The 12,234-nt window shown below is 44.6% G+C and overlaps 4 protein-coding genes across 7 annotated transcripts; all 4 read right to left on the reverse strand.

Moving 5' to 3' along the window:
• Positions 1 to 1,273: 1,273 nt before the first annotated feature.
• Positions 1,274 to 5,155, reverse strand: LOC9638801 (chaperone protein ClpC1, chloroplastic). 3 transcript variants are annotated; one of them, XM_002977115.2, is made up of 9 exons: positions 5,063 to 5,155; positions 4,047 to 4,677; positions 3,861 to 3,976; positions 3,686 to 3,808; positions 3,442 to 3,627; positions 3,171 to 3,386; positions 2,830 to 3,123; positions 2,677 to 2,766; positions 1,274 to 2,612 (listed from the first exon to the last, which is right to left on the reverse strand). In XM_002977115.2, the coding sequence occupies exons 2-9, from the start codon at positions 4,645 to 4,647 to the stop codon at positions 1,425 to 1,427; spliced, it is 2,814 nt and encodes a 937-aa protein (XP_002977161.2). In that variant the 5' UTR covers positions 4,648 to 4,677; positions 5,063 to 5,155; the 3' UTR covers positions 1,274 to 1,424. The 3 variants fall into 3 exon arrangements, with proteins under 3 accessions (XP_002977161.2, XP_024537761.1, XP_024537762.1); XM_024681993.1 differs by lacking the exon at positions 5,063 to 5,155 and adding an exon at positions 4,931 to 5,054; XM_024681994.1 differs by lacking the exon at positions 5,063 to 5,155 and adding an exon at positions 4,920 to 5,043.
• On the reverse strand, positions 5,125 to 6,729 carry LOC112348802 (pentatricopeptide repeat-containing protein At4g02750-like). The gene has a single exon (XM_024682022.1). It carries the CDS (start codon positions 6,727 to 6,729, stop codon positions 5,125 to 5,127), a length of 1,605 nt encoding a protein of 534 aa, XP_024537790.1.
• Positions 6,043 to 9,354, reverse strand: LOC9638802 (DNA polymerase lambda). Of its 2 annotated transcripts, none has more exons than XM_024681996.1 (17): positions 9,248 to 9,354; positions 9,115 to 9,195; positions 8,873 to 8,970; positions 8,669 to 8,815; positions 8,352 to 8,618; positions 8,227 to 8,299; positions 8,043 to 8,173; positions 7,935 to 7,997; positions 7,703 to 7,882; positions 7,603 to 7,656; positions 7,461 to 7,549; positions 7,332 to 7,416; positions 7,202 to 7,240; positions 7,089 to 7,156; positions 6,942 to 7,032; positions 6,775 to 6,887; positions 6,043 to 6,718 (listed from the first exon to the last, which is right to left on the reverse strand). In XM_024681996.1, exons 3-16 carry the CDS (start codon positions 8,960 to 8,962, stop codon positions 6,789 to 6,791), a joined length of 1,476 nt encoding a protein of 491 aa, XP_024537764.1. In that variant the 5' UTR covers positions 8,963 to 8,970; positions 9,115 to 9,195; positions 9,248 to 9,354; the 3' UTR covers positions 6,043 to 6,718; positions 6,775 to 6,788. The 2 variants fall into 2 exon arrangements, with proteins under 2 accessions (XP_024537764.1, XP_024537763.1); XM_024681995.1 differs by having other exon boundaries at positions 7,202 to 7,285; positions 9,248 to 9,353.
• A 23-nt stretch (positions 9,355 to 9,377) lies between these two features.
• LOC9638803 (probable E3 ubiquitin-protein ligase LOG2) lies at positions 9,378 to 10,919 on the reverse strand. The gene is made up of 3 exons (XM_024681998.1): positions 10,361 to 10,919; positions 9,609 to 10,134; positions 9,378 to 9,537 (listed from the first exon to the last, which is right to left on the reverse strand). Exons 1-3 carry the CDS (start codon positions 10,843 to 10,845, stop codon positions 9,439 to 9,441), a joined length of 1,110 nt encoding a protein of 369 aa, XP_024537766.1. The 5' UTR covers positions 10,846 to 10,919; the 3' UTR covers positions 9,378 to 9,438.
• Between the last annotated feature and the right edge of the window lie 1,315 nt (positions 10,920 to 12,234).

Raw genomic sequence — 12,234 nt, forward strand, 5'->3', positions numbered from 1 at the left:
GGCTGCTTCGCAATGTTCCACGTCGGTCAAAATTCTATGATCCACTAGTTCGTTCGGTGACTAGTTGTTAACATATGTAAAAGGAATATTGGGTGTGGAATCAACTCCATATACGAAAGTGTTAAGTGGATTAATTTGTAGATGGATTGCTAGAGCACAAATGAATCGATTCCATTCGATTCGTTTGTCCCTTGCTAGATTTTATGTCAAGTTTTGATTATACATGTAAGCACCAAGAATCTCCAGCTAGCTTTCTCCAAGTTTTCAATGATACTCCCAGCATCCAGCACTATCACTAAGTTTAGAGCTGCCTAGTCCTACATTAACATTGGTCAATCTTACAAATATATTTCGTAATTGGATTTTAGTTGTTGGCGCTAGAAAAATTCTAAACACTGCAAGATTTTATAATGTTTATTTGTATTAAAATCTGTTGTTCTAAACCTACTGAGAACCATAGGAGAAAGATTTTTACATGTGTCTATATAATTCATATACACTGTTTCTCATAAATGGTATCTGAGCTTTTGTGTTTAGTTTAATATTTTTATTATATACAAATACAACGTATTCATGCTTTCCGCCCATGGCATTTCCAAAGTTTTATTTATTTAGTTTTTTTTCACTTTTACTGTATACAAGTTTTATAATTGTTACTCTTTCTCAAGGATTTAATCACTGTTGGAATACTGATTGGAAAAAAATAATGACTTGTAAATTAGATTATTACAGATCTAAACATAAAGGAAATGCCTATATATTTATATATAACAAATCAAAGTCTTTCAAAGAAGCAATAACTCCAAATCCAATAGAAGAAGCAGATGATTTTCAAATAGACAGTGATGATTTGCAAGCAATAGTTTTTATTGGCACAGCAAAATACACCACTACTGGTTGGAGTGGCTGGGATTGGTGGTCTTTTACAGGTTGTTACAAACATGTCGATCATACTGTTGAATTTTATGAATATGGACCAAATAAGAATTGTGAAATTTAATATGAATTCCTCTTGTACTTTATATTTTATAAAATAATTTGCTAAGTGTTGCATGCATCAAGGCATGGTTTGCTAATTAATTATTATTTAATAATTTGATTTATGAAATGGAAGTTTATAATATGGTGAAATAAATCAGAATATACTAGAAAGTGTTTAAGAATGTTTATAAATTATAAATACAAAATTAATCTAAATGAATAACAACTGTTAAATGGTAAAATATTCTAGAATATTCAAATAAATTCCAAGTATATTCATTAAGTCTAAGAGTAGAAAGACCAATTGATTTTATAGACCATTCTACTTGGTTTTTACTGCAATTGCCAATAATAATAGTAATACTGTTTATACACTTCTCCCACTTCCAAGGGATCTGGCTAAAAAGGGAAAAAGAAGAAAAAAGAAAAAAAAAGGGAGAGTTTTAAGCAACTCCAGCAGGAGCTTCAATGCTCGAGCTCGATGCGGTTCCAGCAGTTCCGTTCAGCACCGTCACGTTTCCTTCAGAGTCCACATCTATGATCGCCGAATCGCCCTCTTTCACCTCCCCGGACAGCATCCTCTCGGCCATGCTATCCTCGAGAAGCCTCATGATCGCCCTTCGCAGCGGCCGAGCTCCATAGCTCGGGCTATATCCCTCGTCCACCACCCGGTCTCTAAACCTCTCCGTCACCTGGAGATCGATCTCCTTCTTCTTGAGCCGCTCAAACACCTCCTTGAGCATGATATCCGCAATCTCCTTCACCTCCGTCTTGGTCAGCTGCCTAAACACGATGATCTCGTCCAGACGGTTCAAAAACTCGGGCCTGAAGTACTGCTTGAGCTCCTCGTTCACCAGCGTCTTGATCCGGTTGTAGCTGCTGTCCTTCTCGCCGTAGTCGAGCTGGAAGCCAATGCCGCCGCCACCCTTCTCGATCACGCTGCTTCCCACGTTGGAGGTCATGATCAGCAGCGTGTTCTTGAAGTCCACCGTTCGTCCCTTGCTGTCCGTGAGCCTCCCGTCCTCGAGGATCTGGAGCATCATGTTGAACACGTCCGGGTGAGCTTTCTCGATCTCGTCGAACAGCACCACGGTGTAAGGACGCCTCCTCACGGCCTCTGTGAGCTGGCCTCCCTCTGTGTAGCCAACGTATCCCGGAGGCGAGCCGATGAGCTTTGACACCGTGTGTCTTTCCATGAACTCGCTCATGTCGAGCCTGACCATGGCCTCCTCCGAGCCGAAGTAGTACGCCGCCAGGGCCTTTGCGAGCTCCGACTTTCCAACACCGGTAGGACCGGAGAAAATGAAGCTTGCAATGGGACGGTTCGGGTTCTTGAGGCCGACGCGAGCGCGGCGGATGGCTCGGCTGATCGCCTTCACTGCCTCGTCCTGTCCAATGACGCGCTGGTGGAGCGTCTCCTCCATTTTCATCAGCCTGTCCGACTCGTCGGTTGAGACTTTCTCCACGGGAATGCCTGTCCATGCTGACACTATCTGCTGGATATCGGCCTCTGTGACCAAGGGACCTGTTTCGCCGGCTTCGGTTTCTGCCTTGGACTTCTCTTTTCCTTTCTCGGTGATGGCTGAGATCTGTGCCTTGAGCTCCATCTCGCGATCTCTCAGCTCGCCAGCCTGCCAGAATAAAAATCAGTCAATTACCATGTAAAATAAAATGGCCTAAGTAAAGACGACGGACCTTCTCAAAGTCTTGTCCACGCACAGCTTCGTTTTTCTCTTTGGTGATCTGCCTGAGTTCCTTGTCAAGATCTCTGGCTTCTTCAGGCAGCTACAGAAAGAAAGAAACAGAAAACGTGTTAGTTGCGATGTCCAAGACTAAAAACAGCGTCACCTGTGCGTGTCTCAGTCGGACGCGAGAACCAGCTTCGTCGATAAGATCAATGGCCTTGTCCGGAAGGAAACGGTCGCTGATATACTGGTAAGACAGCTGAGCAGCAGCGACAAGCGCCTCATCTGTGTACCGTAGCTTGTGATGGATTTCATATCGCTCTCGCAGTCCTTTGAGAATTTGAATGGTTTCGTCGACGGTGGGCTCCGGCACATTAACTGGCTGGAATCGTCTTTCCAGGGCGGGATCCTTCTCTATATGTTTCCTGTACTCGTCAATGGTCGTAGCACCAATGCACTGGCAAAAACTGGAATTAGCACAAGTTTCACGATACAAATATTTACCTGAAGTTCGCCACGAGCAAGAGCAGGCTTCAAAATATTGGCCGCATCGATGGCTCCTTCAGCAGCGCCAGCTCCAATCAAAGTATGCACCTCATCGATAACAAGAATAATGTCATCGGATTGCTTAATTTCTTCCATGAGTTTCTTCAGACGCTCTTCAAATTCTCCACGGTACTTTGTCCCGGCGACAAGCAGTCCCATGTCTAATGTAACGACCTGAAATATTCAAAGTCAATATGCAAGGACATTTTTCAAAGAAAATGCATAGAACCTTTTTCCCTTCAATAGTTTCAGGAACGTCTCCTGTCGCAATTCGCTGCGCAAGACCTTCTGCAATTGCAGTCTTTCCAACGCCAGGTTCTCCAATCAAACAAGGATTGTTCTTCGTCCGACGACCAAGAATTTGTGTAACACGCTCAATTTGTTGCTGCCTTCCCACCACGGGATCTAGTTTACCCTGTGCAAAAAATAAAAACTTGAGCTACTTGACAAGTTCTCCAGACACGGGCACTTACTTCTTCTGCTAGTTTTGTCAAGTTCGTGCCATACTCCTCCAACGTTGGCATCTTGTTGCTACTGCTACCTCCGCCGACACTCGCACCAACAGCCTCTGTGCTCTCTCCGACCATTCGAATAACCTGAAAAACAACACGAATGTTTTTTCTTGTTACTTCAATTAGCTAGGTTTACCTGCGTCCGAATGTTTCCAGGATCAGCTCCCAGGTTTTCAAGCACACGAGCTGCCACACCTTCTCCTTCTCGCAAAAGTCCAAGAAGCAAATGCTCCGACCCGATGTAATTGTGTCCTGTGAGACAAAAGACAAAAGAATAACACGTTGTGAGCTGCAAAAGCTTTCAAGCAAGACGACCACTCACCCAGCTGGCGTGCTTCTTCGAGAGAAAGCTCCAATACACGCTTTGCGCGAGGAGTGAAAGGAATCTCCACGGCAACAAAACCACTTCCCCTTCCAATAATCTTCTCAACCTCCACCCGAGCTTCCTTGAGATTAACTCCCATGGACTTCAAAACCTTGGCAGCGATACCGGTCCCTTCTCCGATAAGACCCAGAAGAATCTGTTCAGTGCCTACAAAATTGTGTCCCAGCCTGCGAGCCTCCTCCTGTGCCAGCATGATAACTTTGATGGCTTTCTCGGTGAAGCGCTCGAACATAGCGACAACCACACCACGAGAAGCACCTCTTCCCCCGCTGGTGGAAACACTTGAAACCACTGAGTTCCAATCCTTGCAAGTTCTCGTTGCTAGAGAATCCAAGGGACTTGGCTTTCGCATGCCGACATACGTTTGTAGCGTCCTCGTTCTCGTGATAAAGGCTGCTCGGACTTGGCCATGATTCGAGCCTCTTATCATACTCACAGTACCTCTTCTTGTTCTACTGGATTTTTGTTGCCGGCTTGCGGGAACGCTGCGAATCCCAGCCGACAGGGCTGGAGACTGAGAAAGTGCTCCGGCCGCCATGTTTCTCGACTTATTGGAAGATCTTGGTTTCTGCAAAACAAAAAATCTTGAGTTCGAGAAAAAAAATCGCAAAAGGAATCAAACCAGCAACCAAAAGCAGAGAAGAAATTTAGACTTTCAGCGAAGAAAGCAAACCAGAGAAAAAATATTAAGTCCAGCAAAGAAAAAAACACGAAAAAATCAATGCTCTGTGCAGGAAACCGTGCCGCCACACAAATGCCTCGAGCGGGAAACGCCGCAATCCAAGCAGCGCCACAGCAGCTGGAATTCACCGATTACTCACGCGCACAGCAAGCGGCCGCGAGAATCCAAAAACCCTAGAATCCGAAACGCACGAAATCTAACCAAAACCTCGTCGCCAATCCGCGAGAGCGCGGCCAGCGCAAGAGCTTTGGATTGGCACGCGAGCGCTTACCGGAGCCCTGGAGCCGCCTTCACCTCCTCCACACAAACACGCAAATTTTGGAGATATCCTGCTCAAAGCTTACGGCATTTAACGGTATATGCCGAGGCGGTGGCGGAATAATCACCCGCGCTAGCGGAATATCCTTGGATGTTTCCAAACAGCACGCATCGCCACTCTACCGCCTCTGGGACGTAGGGCATCGTCCGCGCGAGCTCTTGGGCGCCCTCCACGTGGCCGGCCCTGGACAGTAGATCTATCATAGCGCTATAATGTTGCTTAGATGGAGAGATGCCAAAGTCTAAAACCATGGAAAGAAAGAAACTCCTTGCTATGGAGAGCTGTCCAATGTAGCTAGTGGAAATTAGCAGCAAAACAAAGCAAATAGAGTCCGGTGATACGTCGAAATTCATTAGAGTAAAAAGATAGCGTGCGTGGTAAAAATGCCCATTTTGGGCATATGCCGCCAGCAAGGCAGTCCACGTCACAAGGTCCCTTTGGGGCATTGCACGGAAGAGTATCTCGGCGTGGAAAACATGTCTGTTGTAGGTATATCCTAGTAGTACGGAATTCCACGTCGGCATTGTCTTCTCTGGAGCTTCGTACAGTGTACGTTTTGCTAGACCCATTTGCCCATTGTGGGCATATGTCCAAGTTATTAATTCGTACAATCTCGAGTCCCGGTAGGGCATTCTTTCGTACAGGTCCACTGAACAGTCGAGATTCCCATGTTGCGAATATGCTCCCATCATGCACGTGTACGACACAACGTCGTGGACTGGCATCTGGTCAAACGTACACTTGACGAGTTCTAGATTCCCAGTTTGGGAATATGCCGCGAGCATTGCGTTCCAGGAAATGGAATCCCTCTCTGGCATAGAGTTAAAAAGATTCTCTGCCTCTTGAACTAAACCATCATTGGAATATAGCCCCAGTAGCGACGTGAACGAAGACAAGCTTCTCTCTGGCATGGATTTAAAGATTCTTTCAGATTCGAAAAGTTGCCCATTTGTGGCATTTGCAAGAAGAAGAACGTTCCATGCGATGATATCCCGCTCTTGCATTGCATTAAAAACAACCGCGATTTCATCAAAGCAGCCGTGGTTAGCATAAACTCGCATGATAGCCGTACAAGACACAATATCCAGCTCCGGCATGGAGCCGTATACCAGCTTTGTGTGTAAGAGTTCGCCACCTTCGGCATTTGCCGAAAGCAAACACGTCCACGAGACTAAACTCCACTGCGGCATTCGATCGAACAAAACCTTCGCAGCGTCAATATCGCCAAGTTTCGAGCGGATCGAGAGCATCGAATTCCATGACACTAAGTTCTTCTCGGGCATGGCGGAGAAGAACCTCGCCGCAAGCTCGAATTCCCCGTTAGCAGCGTACGCTGCGAGCATGGACGTCCACGAGACGATGTTTCGTCCGGGCATTTCCTCAAACAGTCGCTCAGCCTCGCGCAGCTCACCATTACGAGCGTTTGCAGTGAGCATCATGTTCCAGGCCACGAGAGTTTTGTCCGGCATTTGCTCGAAGGTCTGCCTGGACTCTTTCAAGTTTTTGTTGCGGCAGTAGACGTAGAGGAGAGTCTCCCACGAGAAAGAGTCTCTGGCATTGTCTTTGATGGAATCAAAGACTTCTCTGGCTCGCTTCAAGTCGCCGGTCCTGCCATACATTTCAACGAGTTTTATCTGACAATTCATAGCAACGAAAATGGTCACCTCTGGAAGATTTTTCAAAGGTTCCTCTCGTTGGGCTCCAACCAAGGATGGCCTACGAACTCGAAGACTTCTTTCTCGTTCTTGCAGATGACTCGAGCGCCTTTGCTATCGACCTGAAGATAGCAGAAGCTTGTTTCCATAGAGTAGCATGTAAACAGTTTACTAACCTTGTGACGCTTGTGCTTCTCATACAAAATAGTTCTATACAAGCCAGTATCATCTAGTTTGTATCCTTTTTCATTAGCTAGAATTCGCAGCCTGTGAAGCAACAAAAATCGCAATGCTATTTCTCATCGTTAACGCTACGTATGTACCTTCTGTTTAGAACATCGTTGCCAGTCCAAGCAATGAGGCCAAATGGATATTGCTCCCAAGAGTACACCTGAGTAGAATCTGTGATAATCAAAAGATCGTTTGAAACACAAACCTTAAAATCAATACGATGCCGCTGCTCTCTTCCCGGATACTTGCATAACCCAAAGTAAGTATCCACAGCATCGTCGTTCAGTTCCTGCAATGTTGTTCATCTCATTAGCACAGGGAAGTGTTATTTCTACCTCGTGGTAACCAATCAGCAAGTCTTCGGTGAGAAAATCAATGTCTTTCAGTCGTTGGATTAAGCGCCTCAGGAATCCCTTGTGACTGCAGTAAACTTTCAGTCAAAACTCATAACAATGTAAGCAGACCTTGTGCCATCCGAGTGAGTGACAATCATGTCCATATCCCCTACCAGCGACTTCCCACGTCTATAAGAACCTCCACAAACAACGGATATCTACAACGCAAGGATAAGCCGAGTGAAAAAACATATAATCAATAACACGATACCCCGGGTTGAATAGCACTAGCAATTTCTTGCACCAGATTTTCCACGTAGTTCGCCTAGAACGAAATGTCACTCAGGAGGACAAATCTCTAAATTGGATACCTCGCTGCGTGGAATTTTTGCGTTGATATCCTCGAAATATTGCAGCCCAAGCCGTTGGGTACGTGTAAGTGACTCGTCATGCCTTAAGTCCTCCAAGGAACGATGACCTTTCTCGTAATATTTCAAAGCGTTCGATGGCCCAATCCCCCACACTGAACCGAAAAGAGAAACAGTTTTCACCTGTAAATCTCAGGATGTCAAGTCTTCAGAATTACAGCGTTTACAAACGCACCTTTTCATCGTCTCTAAAATGCTCCAGTTTTGAAAGTTTCCCAGTGGATAGAATTTCCTGGATCTGTGAACCGACAACATGAAACACGAAAAAGAAGTAAATACGTACGTGATTCTGTAGCGACTTCCCGATTGATGGAGCATTCTTCACTTGGTATACACTCGTAACTTGATATGGTAGCTTTTCCAGATAGGATATCGCCTTGTGATAGCTATAAGATCTTCTGTTGTCTCCAAGACCTGAAAAACGTTCATGAACGTTTTGATGTACTCTTGCCAACAGAAATGCTCACCGTTTTTGTATATGTCCCGGAGTTCTCCAAAAGGGCCTGTAATATTTTGGTTGAGGTTTGGAGGAGCATAAATCTGTTACACAATCTAGATATCAAACACGAGACCAATAAAAAGAGCCGCTTACCTCATTTTGCCCCGCGGAATCATCAGGTTCCTTTGGGAATACGAGTGCAGACCTCCATTCTTCACGTTTAGTATCACTGATGGCAGCATCAGTGTCTGAGTTTAAGGATTCAGTAGCACTCTCGTCAGTCGCTGTGCAATCAGTTCCAGTGCCAGCGGATTCTTCAGCTGAGGCACCATGATAATCCTGAAACAAATTGTAAGACTCTGCAGGCAACCTTTGCCCTGCCTTGAGACAGTCTTCCAGCCAGTCGTATTTCAAAAATGACTGAAAAAGAGAATGTGAGAAACATATCCAGCAAGAAATAAGGAACTCACCACTTTAAGCCGTTTCAGCCGTTTCAATCTCTTCCAATCCTTGCTCTGGTCCAAGTGTTGCGAAGAAACAGCAAAGACGTGAGTCAGCTGTTTTGTTACGTGATCTTCTATCTTTCCTCCCAATGCAGCGAGCTTTGTCTTCCACACCTAGCAACGCAGCACACAATTCATATCGTAGAAAAAAAAACCAAAACTCCCGGCTACCTGAAGACGAAGCTGGACCACACCAGCCTCCACAAAAAACCCAACAATCCCATCGAAAGAAAGCTTATCACTGGCGGTGGAAGTCGTCATGCGAAGCGCTAAGCATCACCAAGAACAAAATGTGAGAGAAAGGGGCTAAGTATTAAGTATTACTAGCACGCTACGTGTCGACTCAACTAAAAACAAGTTTGAAAAAGTCCATTCTAAAATTCTCTCGACGATCATCCAAGCAAACAACTTACTGTGTATGATCTTTCCAGTAGCCGAAGGACAAATCCCTCCAACCAAGCCGCATTCTTGATACCAAATCCTCGCCGCCGAGCCTGAGAAACGAAATTTGGTCAATCGAAGCAAAGATTTCGCGAAATTTCTCACCGGAGATTCCGACATTGATCGAAATCCACGGCAAAATCCGCCAAGAACTGCATCGCCGTGGAATCAAGCGCCTCGAGGGAGAAGAAATCCCGCCTCGCTTAAACCCTAAAACTCTACAACGCCACGTGTCGAAAACCAATTGTCAAGCTCTTTATTTACATTACATACACGAAAGACAAAACCTCTCTTTCTCAAACTTTGATGTGTAGAAGTTCTTCAACCGGGCATCTGCAAATCGGGCATAAATTTGTTTGGTGTCTCAACACATTGGCACAATCGCTACACATACACTGAGAAAAAAAAAAAAAAAAAAAGAATCAAAGTTAGAACCAAAGTAGAACAAACCAATCGAAGAACTTACCATATGCCTGCACGGCAAGACAGTCGTGTCCTTGGGCTCGGACAAGCAAATCACGCATTCTTTCCCAGAAGAATCGCTGCTGTTGTTGCTCGCTTCACTGCCACCAATCCCGAAAATCTCCTGGAGCTCGTAGCGAACGCCATCCACCCAGATGATCTGCTTGACAACTCGAACTTGGAGCTCACCCTCGTCCCCGTCTCTTTCAATCTTTCGTATCACGGCATACGTCTGTTGACAGTGGATCCACTTCTTGAGTGCTCCACCCACGGGCTCGGGGGATTCGGCAGCGTCGGGTGGTGGATTCTTTGGAGTCGTCTCGATCCGGATGATGAGAGGGTAGACGTTGTCCGTGCCGAGCTGCGAGAGATCTTGCTCGTCGATGAGAGAAAAGTCGAGGCCAGCTTCCTGCTTAAACTTCTGGCCCAGTCCACTCTTGAAGTGGTGCCTGGTAGGCGCTGGAAACATCTTACTGAGAGATGCCACGCTACCATTGGAAGTTTCCTTTGACAGGAAGAACACGGTGATACTGTAACAAAAAAAAAAAACGTTAGAAAAACGGAGGAGTTGTCTTGCGAAACTCCAGAAAACAAATACAGGCCACCGACCAAGAAATCTAATCTAATCAGTAGAGCCAAGATAAGAACTCGCATGAATCCATGAGCCCAGGCAACCAAACCATGAATCCAGGCAAGATAAGAACTCCCAGGCAAGTTCTAGCTATGCTAGAAGGGAAAAAATTGATGTTTTCATACCTTCCAGAAGTGGTGGCATCGAACGAGAACGCTACGACATGATTGCCAGGCATGGCCACGTCCCTCTCGAGCCGCAGCGTTCCTTTGTTGAGATTTACCTCGTTCCTGACCGTGTTGGCGGTCTGGTACTCTGGAACGGGCACTGGAGCTGGAGCTGGAGCTGACGAGCTTGGAACAATGGCAGTAGATCCATTCCAAGGCAGGGGAGTCCGCGGCGCTGGCAGGAAGAGCTGGGGAGGAGGAGCGGGAAGCCTTGGCGGAGGAGGCGGTGGCGCTGGAGTCCCGTAATATCCTTGCTGCTGCTGGAAGAAATAGCTCCCGGGGCGAGGAGGACGATAGTAGTATGGTGAGACCATATGGGGGCAAGGAGCGATCTCGGTGTGATAGCCGGGCGGAGGAGGAGGGAGCGGGGGATAGATCGGACCTGGCGGATGCTGCTGGTGGTGGTGGTGGCGTCGTCTTCTTCTGCTGCTACTGTTGCCCATGAATTTGGATCCCTGGCTCCGGATTGAAAGCGCGTTCTTCCTAAGAACCCTAGCCAATAAGAAATCAAAACTGAGCATATACAAAACGAATATACTTAAGCATACTCACCAGAATATGCTTTAGAAGGGCCAACTGCCTCCCAAGATTAGTGTTGAGTAGTTCACCAGGTTGTGCTAGAAAATGGGCTCTTCCATTGCTTCATACACAGCTGACCAAAGTATACCATAAATATTTTTGTACGGGGTTTCCAATGCTTGTCCATTTGGAGGGTGTTATTTCTTTTTCTCCAGTGAGTTTAAGGTGTTCAGCCACAACATCAAGCATGACACCATCTTCTAGGATTTCTAAAGTCTCTAAAAAAATATTCCAAGAATTGTTTTTGCATATATGCCATTTGGAAGGCATGCAAAATATTCTTTCATTTATATATTAGATACATGGTCCCACAGTGCCCACTATGAACATGAGATCAAGAGATTTAAAAGTGTCATTTTGAAGAAGATAATAATTATAATACTCCCATCAATGGTGTCTATGTTTTCTTATTCTTGATTAATGCCTCTATTGGAACATAGTCATCACCATGACTTATAAAGGGAGTACATAAGTATTATATCCCTTTGATTAATACATATGTGTGTCTTAAACATATAAACATCTTAAGGTTAAACACTTTGGGGTTTGAAAAATAATTGTATATTCTTGGTATTAAAAAAGTAAAGGTAGAAGAAATATTTTTTTAAGCCAATGTTGTAAGTGGTGAGGAGATTGTGAAGGGGCTATTAAAACAAGGGATACTAATTTGTAAATGATGGGAAAGTCTAGTGAATTTGAGGGATTAAAACTTCTTTTATCTCATAAAAATGATTTTAGATATTTTTTAATTGTTGTTAAAAAGAAAAAAAGTTTTTAAGTTAGCCATTGGAAAGGAGTGGCCACTATTAAAGCAGAAATAAAGTAATATTTAAGAAGTGGTCCCCAAAGCAAAAAAATAAAATATGAAAAGTGTAGAGGATTTCAAAGATGTTGATGACACCACAAGGATGATCTTGATTAAGAGAGTCAAATATGAAAACATTTTAAAAGTAAAAAATGCCACAACTTCAGCTGAGGTATAACGAATGTTTCATTTAATTTATTATGAGTAGTTATTGGCATCGAAAATAAACATATTTTGGCAAATAATAAATTATAAAAAGTAATGGAAAAAGCTTCAAAGTATAAAGTCTAACTTTGCAAATGTTATAAGGGCATTTTCTTTTTCAGGGTTGCTTTAATCCAAACAACAACTATTTAGGATTACAAATCCAACATTATAAAAATTTCATTGACATTTATGAGGGTAGAGATTTTGGAAAATTCACAAGAAAGAAGAACTTTTTAGAAAA

The sequence above is a fragment of the Selaginella moellendorffii genome, unplaced genomic scaffold (genome assembly GCF_000143415.4).
Source record: "Selaginella moellendorffii unplaced genomic scaffold, v1.0 SELMOscaffold_33, whole genome shotgun sequence".
In the NCBI taxonomy this organism is placed as follows: domain Eukaryota; kingdom Viridiplantae; phylum Streptophyta; class Lycopodiopsida; order Selaginellales; family Selaginellaceae; genus Selaginella; species Selaginella moellendorffii.